Below are 14917 nucleotides of genomic sequence, written 5' to 3'. Positions count from 1 at the left end.
CAGGGTCAGTACTTTTAATGCAGCCCTTGTGTTTAAAAATTTGTTTAAAATACACATTAGTTTTTTTAAAATCAGTATGTACACAGAAGGCTGATTAATAAATTTTCCTTTTCCCTCTGACATAAGGTAATATTATATTATCTGAAGTATATAGTAACTATACACGATAAGTGTGTCATTTCATTGGTTTGTGTATTATTCTCTGGGAGGGTAAAATAAACTCTGATATTCACTCACAGCACAGAAAAATTGAAGACAAAAGTAAGGACATATACAAATGCAAAGGTAAACAACATGTGAATGTAAAATTTAAAATCTTATCATGTAGAAGAAATCCATTCAAATATAACAATCAACTGGATTTGAAGCCAATTTGGGGTTTCCAATGAGAACCAGAATACTGTATCTCTCTCTCACATACAAACACACACACACACACACACACACACACACACACACACACACGTTTATATGCATCCTCATATATATATACACATACAACACAAAAATGTATGTATATGTGCACATATATACATATGCATACTTAGGTAAATTATGAAGCATAAGGGGAAATGACAGAAATTAATCTCATCTGCCAATGTGAATTGGTCAACAGTAGTTGTCTTCAGACAACCTTGTTCAAAAGAGTTCAATCCCAAGCTTAGAGTCTTTCAGAAATACGATGATGAATTACTAATGTTTGTCATAAACTGAAAAACATTAAAAAATTGAACAATCTTTGCTAAAGTTCACATAAAATTTGGATTCCATACAATTCATTCTATAACCAATAATATGATGAACATAAAATTAAATTAACATCTACACAGACATGTATAAAGTCTTTGTAGATGTCTTTATAACGGATACTGAAGGAAGTGTCTACTTGTTTTACGGAAAAGAAAGAGAACTAGGAAATGAACCACAGCAATTCACAAAAGAGCAAACACAAAATGAATGCCTAGTACCTACAGGAACTCCCCCTGGAGGAACCTATATGCAAATTAAACATTAAATAGAAACATGTAAGCATAAATGACCACAGACATACATATGGCTTACAAGTATACTCTAGTAAAAAACAAATAAACAACAGCAACAACGTTTTCTAGCACATTTAAACTAATAACTTTTTTCACAGTGTATTTTTTTTCTTAATATTCTGACATAACATACATACGACAGCATAATGATATGTATAAAGCATACCAGGACCGTGGACCTTTAAGACCATATTGCATTAAGTTTTAAGGGCACCTTTATTCTGAAAACAGTAACGCTTTATGCAGGACGTGAACCCACATGGAATTCTAAATGACTTGCTGCCTTCCTACGGGCCAAATGGGTACCCTCGGTTGATTACTATTCCCCATTATTTACTTACTTTTTATAACCGGAATCCAATCATCAGCTCTTAGTAGCTCTGCTTACTGAAAACATGGTGGTTTCAGACATCCTCTTAAATACCTTGGGCGTGTCTTGCCCTATCTACCTGCTGGGCTATTTTGAAAGCATGATGTAAGAGCACTTAAAAAAAAAAAAAAACCCAGAATGTGACTCCTATTACCTCTCTATATGACATATGTACCTTTATGTGGACATTTATACATCAATAGAAAAGGAACACTGACACAAATATTTTTGTTTACTCTTTTTTTTTTAGTTTCACTGTGACCGTTAATATTCCTTCTACCCCAAAATCTACACTGCTGATAACTCCACTCACCGATCTCTGCTACTATTTCTTAAAACTCTTCCTTTCTACTGAACTGAAGGAAGACACTGATTTTTGGACAATCCAAGTCTGTTCTCCTATTCTCGAAGCTACTCAGGAAACTAACTCCTGCCGTGATGACTTCTCTTTCCATGCCTGGCTGTTCTTCTCCATTTCTTTTGGTAACACCTGAATGCGGTGATGTGTTTCTGTCTTTATTCTTAAATCCTTTGCCCATACACTGAGTAATTGCATTATTCTGGCACTCAAAAACAGCGAGAATTTATCAGGCCGTAAAATTCTTGCCTTGAAAGGGCCTTGAGGTTTCTTTTTGTTAATACAAATCTTTAAATCATCTAGTAGTGAACATATTTTGCTTTTAAAATAAAGAGTCCTTGGCCTGGGGGCGGTGGGGGAAAGAGGTGATTCCAAAGGACATCAATCCATCTTGAAACCTATTACAGACTATCTCATGGATTTATTCTCAGTGCTGGAAAATGGAAGTTATATGGAATACAAGATGAATTATGAGAAGGCTCGTTTCAACTCAATAGGATGAAGAGTTTTCTAGGAAGTGGTTGTCCAACCCTGGAATGGGCCGTATCATGAAACAGTTAAATCAAGAGCACTAGAATTTTGATCATATGTTAGATATCCTCATTCCTCTACTCATGCCTGAATGTACAAGTTCATTCAACAATTAGTAGAAACTACTAAGTTCTGGGAACTGTGTTAGATCCTCAAGATACAAGAATGACTGAGATCTAAGCCCTGTTCTCAGTTTATATTCAAAGAGGGTGCAAGGTGCCTACAATGTCGCAAGGATAGCATGAGAGAGACACCCCACTCAGGTGAGAGGAAGTGGAGTCTGGACATGATGTGAGTGAGGGATGCCCACGCAGAACTCTCAACAATGAGTGGAAGTTGTCCAAACCAGCTTGGGTGATGAAAGAGAAAAGATTTCAAAGCATGGAAAATGTCACAAAAAAAGGTAATGAGACAAGAAGCTACGCAGGAAACTACAAGCCATTGCTAAATGTAACAGGTGAGGAGGAAGTTTCAGGAAATGAGGCCGTATGAATGTTCAGGCATGAGATAATAGCCAGCCATTCTCTTCTGCGGGAAAACTGATCTCAAAAGCGTGTGAGGCAGAACTGTGATGTAGACTGATCCGACCTCTTAACTAGATCACTCTTGGTGGCTGGGTAAGAGACACCCGAGTAAGAAAAAATAGGAGGGCAAGGACATCAGAAGGTAATTCCAATGAGAGATAAAGGCAGTCATGAAATATCCAGAGGGCAAAACAGGGAGAATACGAAGATTTTCAGCTGCAGTGAGGAAACAAAAACCAAAGACTCTTGGGTTTCAAGACTGAGGGGCATGATGAAGGGTTATATCAGTGCCTGAGGAGTGGGTTTTAAGAGAATATTTCACATGGTATAGGAAACTGGATTAAACTATGTTGACATTCTATGGGCTTGTTTACATTATAGATACATAGAAGCTATATTTAGTATTTTAGAAATCTTCATCATTAGGAGATTAGAGATACTTGCTCACTTTCTAGGCACCCAATGGCACTCAGTGTAGTTAATTTTGGAAAGAGGATGGGCCTAAAAAACTAATGGCAAGATACACATTGTTTAATTACTTGACGTTTTTACAAGACATATTAACGGTGCCTTTCTCTAAGTGCATGGCAGCATTTAAGGGAACTGTCCTCTCCCTGCCCTTCCTGCCAGCCCCAAGGGAAGCACAGGCCAAGGCGTCCTGTCACATACCTGTTTGCATCACAGGTGATTGAATGAAAAGGGGCGACTCACGAAAACGAGGCCCACAGAGTCATTCAACTATCACAGAGTAGGACCAAGGGTCACACAAGCCGGGGCTGGGGGGTAACTCCAAAGAACAAACTCTTAAGAACGAAAGCCTCCTGCCCCAAACTCCTCCCCCAGCTCTGGAAATGCACAGAGCATTTAATAGGCTAAGTGGGATGGTCAACTCTATGAGTAGAATGTCAGGTAGTGTTTCCCACACATTTTACACCTAGGAGCTCCCCCAACTCCACCTCACCAATACCCTGTAAGTCTCATCATCCTTTACAAAGTCTCTTAGAATGCATTTTCACATTTATAATGTTAAAGTGAATGACAATCCAGGAAAGTAAGAATGTACCCAAGCAAGTTTAGCATGCAACTATTCAATAATATAAATACATCAAGTAAATACAAACACATACATTTTGCAATTATGGAAAAACTCTCAGCTGCATTTTCTTTCAGGATTCAGATTTTGCTAACTGTTGTGTTCATGAAGGTATGACTTACACTATTATAATTTTCCAAATTGACTAGTCTCTGCTTAACATATGATTACGCATTCCAATTTAAAAATGAAATAAAATCCATACCAAAATCTATGGGACATCACTAGGCCTACAAAATATAGTAGCTTAGCCTATATAAAACTTATTAAGGTAACTCTGAATTTTCTAGTGAGGACTCACTAGATGAAGACATTCAGGGGATCCCTAACCCCCTACATTGGGATGGGAAATGGTGTTCGCATATGCACTTTTCTGGAAGAATGTCTGTAGCATTTATCAGCTGTCATGATTGTCAGACTATAGTCATACTGTATCAAGTAGACATGGGCTTTCTAGTTTGGTGCTTAAAATCAAGGACTTTGCTTCCCATAGACCTTGGCTCAAGGACCAACTCCACCATTTACTAAGTCTGTGATCACAGAAATCAATTTCAAATAGCTTCAACTTCCCCTTCTGCAATATGGGATATTGCATCTTTTATGTTTGCTGTGAGATTTAAGGGAATTAACGCAAGGTAAAGTATTTACTAGATTGTCTGGCCGGTACTAAGAACTCACTGACAGTTATTGTTAAAACGTGATGAGACCAAAGAGGAGAGACTAAGCAGCACAGGAAGGTTGGGATGAGGGGAGAGAGAAAGTATCAGGAGGTAGAAAGGCATCTGGAAAGAAGTGGGGTGCACACAGAGTTGTCACAGCCTCTGCGAAGTGTTAGAAACTTTTTCCAGAAAGAGGGGACAAAAAATCTGAAAGTTCCCTCTTCATTTACTAGACGGATGATGAAGCTTCCTTGTAATGAGATTTTGGGGGACACTCTACGGCTGTGCTGCCCAAGTAGTGGCAGATGACTACTTAGATTTAAGTTAGTTAAATTAAACAAAACATTAAATTAAGTTGTCAGTGTAGTCCTGTTTCCAGAGCTCCACAGGCACGCGTGGCTGGTGGCTGCCATCGGAGACAGCATGGCTGCAGGACATTTATGAACAGCTCTGTTGAAGAGGGAGAAATGGCTGAGTCAGGTCTTTCTCCCTTTGGAAGGGGCAGAATTCAAACTGAAAGTATGTTTTCAAAAAAATAAAAAAGATGCATGGGGAAATACTGTGGCAGGGCACAGAACCACGGAACAAAAGGAAGAAAAATCAGAGATCAGTACAGGCCTGGGCATCTTCTAACCCAAGACAACAGGACCCAACAGCACTCCCTTGTGTGTGACTTTGTCAGGACTCATTTCCTCTCTGTGGTGACAGGCTTCCTCCATGATGTCAGCTAACGCGGCCACTGTGGCTTCAGATCCGTTTCCATTTCTTTAATATGTGATGCCAAAGCCTCCCCGCCCTGGTTCTTTGATTTTCCTTTCCTGGAAAAGCTATGACTGGCCTGGTATAGACTGGCTGCCCACTTCTCAGCACAAGAGGGGGTGCAGAGGTCAAGAACTCTGACCCACCCAGCCTGGACAGCCAACCACCCGTGTGGCCAGTGGCATGTCCACCACAGGGCACTGGCATGCATGGCACACGGAGCCTTGACATCAACACGGCCACCGGTGGCAGTGTGAGCGGGTCAGCTGCCTCCAAGTGTGTTTTTGCCTAATAACATAGCATCGGAAAAGTTCCTTAAACCATACCACAGGGCTGCCTTCATGTTTTTGTTTTTTTTTTTCTAGTATTTATTCTGTAATGTGATTATGTTCCCCTATCAGCAATTATAGAAACAGTTTTCAACCCATATTAATTAAAAAAAAAAGATTGTCCTGTGGTTTAGCAAACTATAAATGAAACATTCCTTTCCATCCTTATACCCAGGATCTGTAAACTGAAAAACAAACAAACAAACAAACAAAAAAAAGTCACTGAATTCAAACATACTCTTTTTCACAATATTCTTGATGTGAAATTAGATTACAACACTAAGATCCTCGTTTCTGAGACTCTTATTTATACGGACTTGGTTCTCTATTCTATGGCTCATGTAACTATGTCCTCGTAAAATTTCCTGTTGACATAAAGACAATAAGAGATGTGTTAAGAAAACAAGAGCAAAATGCAGATTGAACTTACATCCTCTATGTCCTTGTCCAGAGCCACAATTCTAAGAGGGGTGGTCAAATTCAGACTGTCAGAGATAGTGGCTCCCACTGGGGCAGATTCCAGAATGTAGCCTTGATAACTGGGCATCGTGAAGTAGGGACTCTGGTTGTTTTCATCCAGTATTTCAATATGTAGACTGGCAAAGGCTGGCAGAGGGTGACCATTGTCTTGTTCAGCCTAGAAAATAATTTTTTGAGAAGTTAAAAAATTCTGTTATTGGATGCTTTTGGCGTGTTGCTTTTCACATCATATAGGAGGGTTCTTTTTTGATCTGGAGTCATTACAGAAAGAAGAAATGCTTTCAAGTCAAGGGACTGGGCCCTTAGAATGAGTTGACGAGGATGAGAAAGTCCAGAGACAGTTCATCAACTTTTTGGTCTCCTGTCCTCAAACTCAGTATATATTAAAAACAAAACAAAACAAAACAAACCAAAAACGCTAATAAAGAATTATTGTATCTGCATTATATGTTGTTAGGAGAGAAAATTGTGGTTAAAAACAGGTTGACAGAAAATTGAGAAGCAAAGGCATTTGGTAAATTGCTAATAAAATATTTAAGTAAAAGAGAAAAAAATTCATAACCTAAAGTATTATATTTACTTTATTTTCCTATTTGTCTTCTCATTCCACACTAATGATCAATTCCCAAATAATTCATATTTCTATATAAAGTTAATAGATTAAGGCTACATTTTTGCCCATGGAAAGTCCTCAAAGACATCATATAACGGACAGAGATGATTTCAAGTAAGTATTTTTAAATAGCTGTAGAATTCCAAATATTATTTAATTAGACATATGTTATTAAAATATAATTAAGACTCATGTACTAGAAATATGTTTGTTTTCTTGTCTTTTCTCCTCTTCAGTTAAAAAAATTGATGACAATTTATATTTCCAATAGATTTTCTTTTCATGACTACATGGTCATGTTGTGAGTGGGGGAAACACCAGCCCTTGACTTTCTGGGTTTTGTTTTTGTCTTTTTTTTAGAAAATGTACCTTATTATACAGCAATCCAGAAGTTATTTCAGGGAAGATTTCATCACAACTGACTCCTAGAAAATTTCCTCCAAATGTCAAGAAAAACCTTGACACAATTCAATAGAATGTATTTATTGAAATAGATTCAAATTTTGTCATAAATTTTTACTGATAAGTTTTCCCCACTTTTGCAATAGTTGTGTTTTGAAATCAACTCCAACTGAAGGTTAAATATTTTATATTAAATACTCAACTGCTTTCCTGGATGAAATAGTACCATTTTAGCCATGAAAATTTACAAGTGGTTCAGATAGGTATCTCTGATTTTTTAATCTGGGGCAGAAACTCGAGCTTCTAGAAGATAATTGTACACTTTCTTCTGATCATAATTTAGCATTTTCATCAATGAAGAGGGTGAGTAACAGATCACAGTTACCAGTCTGGGAGTACTGGTGACTTTGAACCAAGAAAAATCACAATATTTTTTCACTTCATATTATTATTAATATTGAACTATTTTGAAACATCATTTATGCTAATTACTAATTTGAAATCGTGGTAATTAATAAACCCACTGCAAAATTAGGTTACTTAAAGCACTGATAAAAACTATGTATTTTTCTTCTTTTTAAATATTTTGAGAATTCCGTTTCAATACATTAGATTTCCTTTATAATGCTATGTCATTTATTGTACGCATTTATATTTTCATTGGGGAACATATTGCCAAAGTGGTCCATGGTACAAAAGGTTCAATGAGCCCTGATCCGCACGGGGAACCACAATCCTGAAATAATGCACAGCCTTTTCTGGACTTACGCATTCTTCTCACACATACGCCTATGCGCCAACCCCCCCCCCCCCATCAGTATGGACTGCTCTTTCTGTGTCCAGCAGCTGTCATTAATTTGTGCTGAGCCACAGATGCTCTTCAGGAGTTCCTTCTGTGACACACAGCGGGCTCTTTGGACACAGCCAATCAGGGTGAGAGGGACAGACTCTGACTAGAAAACATCGCTTTTACACTGGACGAAGCTAATTGGTCCTTACGGGCTTCTGACCCAGCAACTGTGATCTGATTAAAGCGGGAACAGTTCATAGACGCAAGTCATTGTGAGCAGGACCTTTCTCTCTCCCTTTATTTTGCATCTAATTATTCCAAAAGCCATGATGCCACATCCTGGGCATGCCAGCAGTGCTACGAAAAGTCACAAACTCTATAATGTATTCCCTCCCCCACGATAAACACACACAAACACACCATTTATGGATGGTGAGGGGAAGACAAAAAGCCTAATTTTATAACAGTGAAAGAAGCTTATGTTTTACATTCAGCTCATAGGTTGTTAATTTTTACTGCCAGCTGTGACGCCAGGAAGAACATGTATTATTTGCATGATGAAAACAAAGTGGTCCAATGAAAAGGAAATGAAACTCAAATTAGATCTCTGGGCACAATCAAATTCTGCATGCCTTTAAAAATAACATGCAAAAGCCCCGTTTTAACCCTCACATTAGTTTGCTGTTAATATGGCTGATATTTTTGGATGGCTGTCATATATTGTGTCAGGTGTGCTAACCAGGCATCTGTCTCCAAAGTCCACATTCCTAATCTCTGTCCTATTTTGTATACCCCTCTCTAAATGTGAGAACATATACATTTGTGTTGATGGAGAAGTAAAAAGGTTAGTTTTAAGTTCAAGGCCACATCACATGTAAATACCAGGCAGGAAAGCATCCAAAACTCCAGTCTCCTGATTTATGAGAGGCTACTCAGGGAAATTCACCACCTTTCTCCAATTCAGAGGATGCAAATGAACATCCCAATGTAAGACTGATGGGAGAAATTAGTGGCAGGAAAGAATATTAATAACGTAGATACTCCAGATTAATTAGAGTTAAAATATGGCACTTAACACAAATTAATACCATTACACTTTACTCTTCAGTGACACCATGCATCAAACCTGTCATCCAATCCTTCCTTCTTCTGTACAATATAAATAGGAATTCTCAAAAATCTGACTTGTTCTGATCCCCGGTAACCACTCATCAATGAGAAGAGAAGTGCAAAAAGCAGGTCAGGTGAAAGAAGGTGGTATTTTAATAGTTCTTCTTCTTTTTTTTTTAATTTGTTTTAATCTTTATTTATTTTGAGAGAGAGAGACAGAGTGTGAGCAGGGGAAGAGCTGAGGGGGGGTAGACAAAGAATCAGAAGCAGGCTCCAGGCCCTGAGCTGTCAGCATAGACCCTGACGCGGGGCTCGAACTCCCGAACCGTGAGACCATGACCTTAGCTGAAGTCGGATGCCTAACCAGCTGGGCCACCCAGGCGCCCCAAGAAGGTGGTATTTTCAAAAGTCACTTAACCCCATTAGGTAACTGTATTTATATCTACAGAGTCTGTAGTTACCAGTTAAATATTATATTTAAAAGCCAGGTTTTTTTGGGAGAATTTCTGGGCATGAGTCCCATTTTCAGTAATGAAACTAAAAGACAAGAAAGCAGAAGTATAAAAAAAATAAAATAAAATGCACTATTCAGCTACTTTGGCAGGCAGAACACTGAAAGAGACAAACCACTCGATCTTCGGTATTAAAACAAGCAAGTGTTGATAATGGCATAGCTGCCTGTACCTGGGGACTGAGGAAGCAGGATAACTTTTCCTGTCGGTGGGGGGAGCAAGCACGTGAACAAATCCCACCATCTCCGATAGGAACCCTCTCAAGGAGATAGAACAATTGAGGGCAGAATGGGAAAATGGGAGAGATTATCAAGACGTTTACATACATTCTAGGGAAGAAGAAAGAAATTGTTTTCTGCTAGACAGGACTTACCACTCGCGGGCCTAAGGAGCCTACTTTGCACATGTTCACTTGTGAGGACCTCACTCCTCACAGGTTTTGCTGAGCGGGGCCCCTGGCAGGGTCAGTTGCCCAAGCCATCAGGACTCCTACACTCCTACACTGTCCTTACCCCCGAACCCGTCTTCAGCATTGAAAACACTGTTCAATAGCCCTTCAACACAACACTCTCTCTTGGTTTCCTCTCGTAGTACCCCTGACCTCTCCCCATTGTCCTTTGCTGGTCTCTCCCAGCCCCAGAGGGCTTGGCCATCTCCTATTCATTCTCACACCCCGGGGCTGGTGGGTCCCTGCGAATGTCATGGCCGTAGAAATCTCAGCAACGTCCTCACTCCAGCTCAGCCCTCCTGCCCTCACCTGCCACGTGAGCCCCTGTGTCCATGGCCACTGCACACCTGTGCCTGGGGCCTGAAGAACATTTCCCCTGTAACCTGTGCCAAAGGTGGGGGGGGTCTCAACTCACAAGCCCGCTGCTTGGGGGGTGTTCACGACTCCTGGCGGTCCCTTCTTCCAGCTGTTCGGCCAGGATACTCAGACCCTGGACCCACCTTGCTTCTTTCACCCCTCAAGGCTAATCCATGAGCACATTTTATTGACTGTGAACTTTCAAATGTAAGCAGGACCTAACCACTCCTCACCTCCTTCACCGTCTCCACGATGATGCCACTATCACCAACTGTTACCTAATTATTTAACCTGTCAGCTTCCCCCTCATCAGGAGCCCACACCCCATAAGGGAGGCCAGTGCTTTTGTTAAAGAATAGCCAGATTGGGTCACCTCTTCTTTTTTTAAATGTTTATTTATTTATTTTGAGAGAGAGAGAGAGAGAGAGAGAGAGAGAGCGCGCACACATGGGAGAACAAAGAGGGAGGGGGGCAGAGAGAGGGAGAGAGAGAGAATCCCAAGCAGAATCCGCACTGTCAGTGCAGAGCCTGACATAGGATTTGATCTCAGCAACTATGAGTTCATGAGCTGAAATCAAGAGTCAATGCTCAACCGACAGAGCCACCCAGGCTCCCCGGGATTGGGTCACTTCTCCAACCAAAGCCCTTCATCGACTTTTACTTCTCCTGGTCCTACAGGATCTGATCTCATCATGCTCCCTCATGCGAGGCCTCCATTCTGGCACCCTTCTCACTAGGCCTGCTCTGTGCCCCTCCTGGACCCACCTTCCTCCAGCGTAGAGCCTTCGGGGCACAAAGGATGACACTCCTCACACCCCTGTCTCCCACCTGAGCACAGGCTACTTCTTTACATCTACAGGAGGCTGACGCTGTGAACCTGACAGCCCCCCCCCCCGGCCACTGGGGCTTCACAGACCCCTATCCCTTAGCCCACTCTAAACGCAACTTTCAAACAGACCAGAAGAGCACTTGCTTTGGAGAATTTCACTGGAAGGCTAAATTTATACTTCCACTTTCTCTCTTTGATTAGGAATTGCATTCATTAACACTTTTTTTCCTAATTGATTTAGATTGCTAAAATACATTTACTCAAGTTTCCAACCAAATAATTTATTTATTAGCACTAACAATGCTATTCGTTTTCAACGTTCAAAGAGCGAAGCATTTAGACACGCCTGCCTTGAGATTCAAGCATGAATTCCTTGGACTTTTATTTGAAAGCCAGTGCTTACAAAAGTCTAAACATTTCCCTGCAGAAAGACAACATGTTGTTATTGAATTCTTTTTCAAGTGCAAAGTGAGTCACTGTGGAACAGATACCTCTGAAGTTAGCCATAGTAACAAACAAACAAACAAACAAACAAACAAACGGAATGGGGCATAGCACTACTACGATTCTGACAAAAAAATATGATACTTTAACACAATTATAAAAACAGTTTAAAACAGACAAAAGTAATTTATGCTGTTACAGCCATACAGTGGGTGTTCTCAGGTGTGTGAGGGGCAGTGACCAGGAGAGGGTGGTGAGGCGTCTGGGGTGTTTGTAATACCCTTTTTTCCGTACATATGGGTGCTCCTATTTGTGAAAACTCATCGAGATGCACACTTTTCAATAAAAATGTTACTAAAGAACTACCATCAACTTGCTCTCCCAAAACATGCACATAGGTTTCCCCTCCTCCCACCACTAGTAAACTAGTTTATGGCCACTAGTTTATAGTAAGGTAGTCAACTAACTTACGGCCACTCCAGAGCACATGGTACAGTTTAATAAAGGCTGATCCAGGAAGGGGCTTGAACAACCAACACTGCAAAGCTATTTAAGCATTACAGACGCTTGCCTCTTCCAGTACATCGTTTCGTTAAAGGCGGGCTCCAGAAGTAGGCTCTGCCTTTTGTACTTTTCCATTCAGTGTTTCTCAAACACTGTTTCCTAAGCCCTGGTTCTGATGCCTCAGTATCACATGAGGTTATGGTTAAGGCAGATTCCTGGGGCTCAGTCAGACTTTCTCATTTGCACTTATTTGTCTGTTTCCTTAATTATTATTTTAATGTTACCCTGCCTTACCGGGCTCCAAATGACATTAACATATGGTTGGTTCTCACACTTTGATGCCCTGAGAAACACACAGGCAGACTGAGTGGGGGGAGCCCTGAAATCTGCCCTTCAGAAACAAATGCATCATATGGTCCTGTCCAGCCACTAGCCCCCCGCAAATCAGTTAGGTCTGTGCACGTTGTCTTCTCTCGCTTAGGTTCCCAGGAAGCTGTGACACTAAGAGTGGCCTCAGCCCAACTCTGCTCTGGCCTCACGGGCAAGTAACTGTTCCTTTGTCGGCTTTAAGCAAAGTTTTGTATTTCAATTGGATGGAACAGATGGACATGAACATTGGGGGGGGCTTGCTTGTGTGAGGGAGTTCTCCTTAGGGTCCAGCTCAGCTCACTAGAGTCCTACAGGGTGTTGGGGCCAAAGCTTTACTGACAGTAGGTTACATCTCCTTTCTGTGAACGTGCACTCTTCTTTTGAAATGTCTTAGGGAGATGTGGCAAGCCTGTGTGGCCCGGGTCAAAGATGATATTATCAACTAATTAATAATTGAAATAAGTATATCTCATTGCTTTTTGACCCTTCTTATAAAATCATAGTGCCTTAAATTTACAGACATTCTTTATTTAAACTTTAATACTCTAAGGAATTAAAGGATGTCCAAAGAGTTTGACAGCAAGTGGATTTATAAGTCACTAAAAAATATCTGAGGACTTAAAAAGCCATATAATGATTTACCAGATAAAATGCAAAACACCGCTTTGTATATTACACACAAATACTGATTTGTCTGTAATGTCGTAAGTGTAGCAAAGAAATACATCCTTGGCTGGAAATAAATACATTTTCTGTTTGACCAGCAAAAAAAAAAAAAAAAAAAAATATCTTCACTAGACAGAAGATAGACAATGCACACGCGACAAAAGTTCATAATATGACAATACAATAATATGGACACACTTCCCACCAAAGGAATATTTTTAAGAAAGTGAAGTATATTGTATCTTCACTTGAAGAATATGCCCATTCTGTTTATAATTTATTGCAATGAATCTGCAAAGTTCCTGTATATCTTTCAATAATAAAAATCTTTCTTGGTGTCTGAGATACAAACCGGCACCAGAATGACTAAACCAATTTTGAATGATTTAAAGAAGGAAAAAAATCAGTCACTTTGGGGAAGACACGAGCTCAGGAACCCCTGCTAATCACAGATATGTCAGACTCATTGGCTGGTGCTTTGAACATGGGAATCATCTTGGCTATAAATAGCACGGCCAGCCAGAGACAGAATTATGATAGTGATAAAGTAGTAACTTTTTCTGGAATGCTCCTGACTGTTTTATCTCCCTCATTTTGCCATGCCATCTGCCTCCCCAGTCAGCAGAGGCCCATGCAGGGTTCTGATCCTGTTCCGACTGGGTTTTCTCCCAACAGCTGAAGTGTCTTATGTGAACTGGTCAACTGGAAAAGTTCATCTTGGAATATCTGAATTTCACAAAAACCCATCAATATCCCAAAAAATTGATCTCCAAGTGGGTTATTTTTCAGGGCCTGGAAAATAGGGAGAGTGGGAGTTTAGTGTTTCACCTATATACCAGGTTATTCTTTTTTAAAGAAAAGGTTTATTTATTTATTTTGAGAGAGAGGGGGAGAGAGAGCGAACATGAGCTGGGAAGGGACAGAGAGAGAGAGGGAGAGAGAATCCCAAGCAGGCTCCACACTGCCAGCACAGAGCCCAGCGTGGGGCTCAAACCCACAAACTGTGAGACCATGACCTGAGCCGCAACCAAGAGTCAGATGCTTAACCAACTGAGCCACTCAGGTGCCCCTGTACCTGGTGACTCTTGAGAAAAAATAGTGAGTAGACCTACTGAACTCACAAGGTTGAGAGTATGTCTAAAGTTTTCCATGCAACAAGCAAGGAGCTTATGGAGATTCCCTGGGAATGGCTGTAGATGGATGTAGAGGCATGTACTGGGGAGGTATGGCAAAAGGGCCGCTCAGAAAGCAGCTTCATTAGAACATTTTACAGTATTTTCACTTGCTGCCGTATTCATACAACGACCTTTGCAGACAAGGGGGACTTGCCGAAATCAAGGCACCGTGACGAGAATGGATAAATTGTTTTTCCTCTTCCAAGCACCTGCAGGTCACCTTGTGAGGAAGGAAGGAGGCCAAATAAACTATCACCCCCGTGTTTCTGTCGGCAGCTTGCACATTTGGATAGACACTGTATTCAACTGGTATGCTGTATTTCTGCTCTGAGGGCACAATATGTTCTTTCCTTTTATTAATTTCCATAATTGTCATATTACTAAATAATTCAGCCTCATGCTTAGAATTTTTTAGAATTGGGGACAACCAGAAGGATGTACAAGTATACAGTGTTCTTTTGAGGAAACAAAAATAATGTTTTATGTGTTAATCTTTACTGTGCAAATTTTTAAGAAGGAATATAAAATTTGTTTTGTGTGTGTTGGGTTTGT

The 14917-nt window shown here is 40.4% G+C and overlaps 1 protein-coding gene across 8 annotated transcripts in view; it reads right to left on the bottom strand.

The window, feature by feature from the left end:
* The window catches only part of PCDH15 (protocadherin related 15), a 1549353-nt gene that overhangs the window by 344102 nt on the left and 1190334 nt on the right, over nt 1-14917 (bottom strand). For all 8 annotated transcript variants that reach the window (XM_045040943.1, XM_045040941.1, XM_045040940.1 and 5 more), the window contains one exon: nt 6097-6303. In XM_045040943.1, coding sequence (XP_044896878.1) covers nt 6097-6303 — 207 coding nt within the window. The remainder of the gene's footprint in view (nt 1-6096; nt 6304-14917) is intronic.

This window comes from Felis catus, chromosome D2, assembly GCF_018350175.1.
Source record: "Felis catus isolate Fca126 chromosome D2, F.catus_Fca126_mat1.0, whole genome shotgun sequence".
Taxonomy (NCBI): Eukaryota; Metazoa; Chordata; class Mammalia; order Carnivora; family Felidae; genus Felis; species Felis catus.
This window is presented reverse-complemented; position numbering and strand designations above follow the sequence as displayed.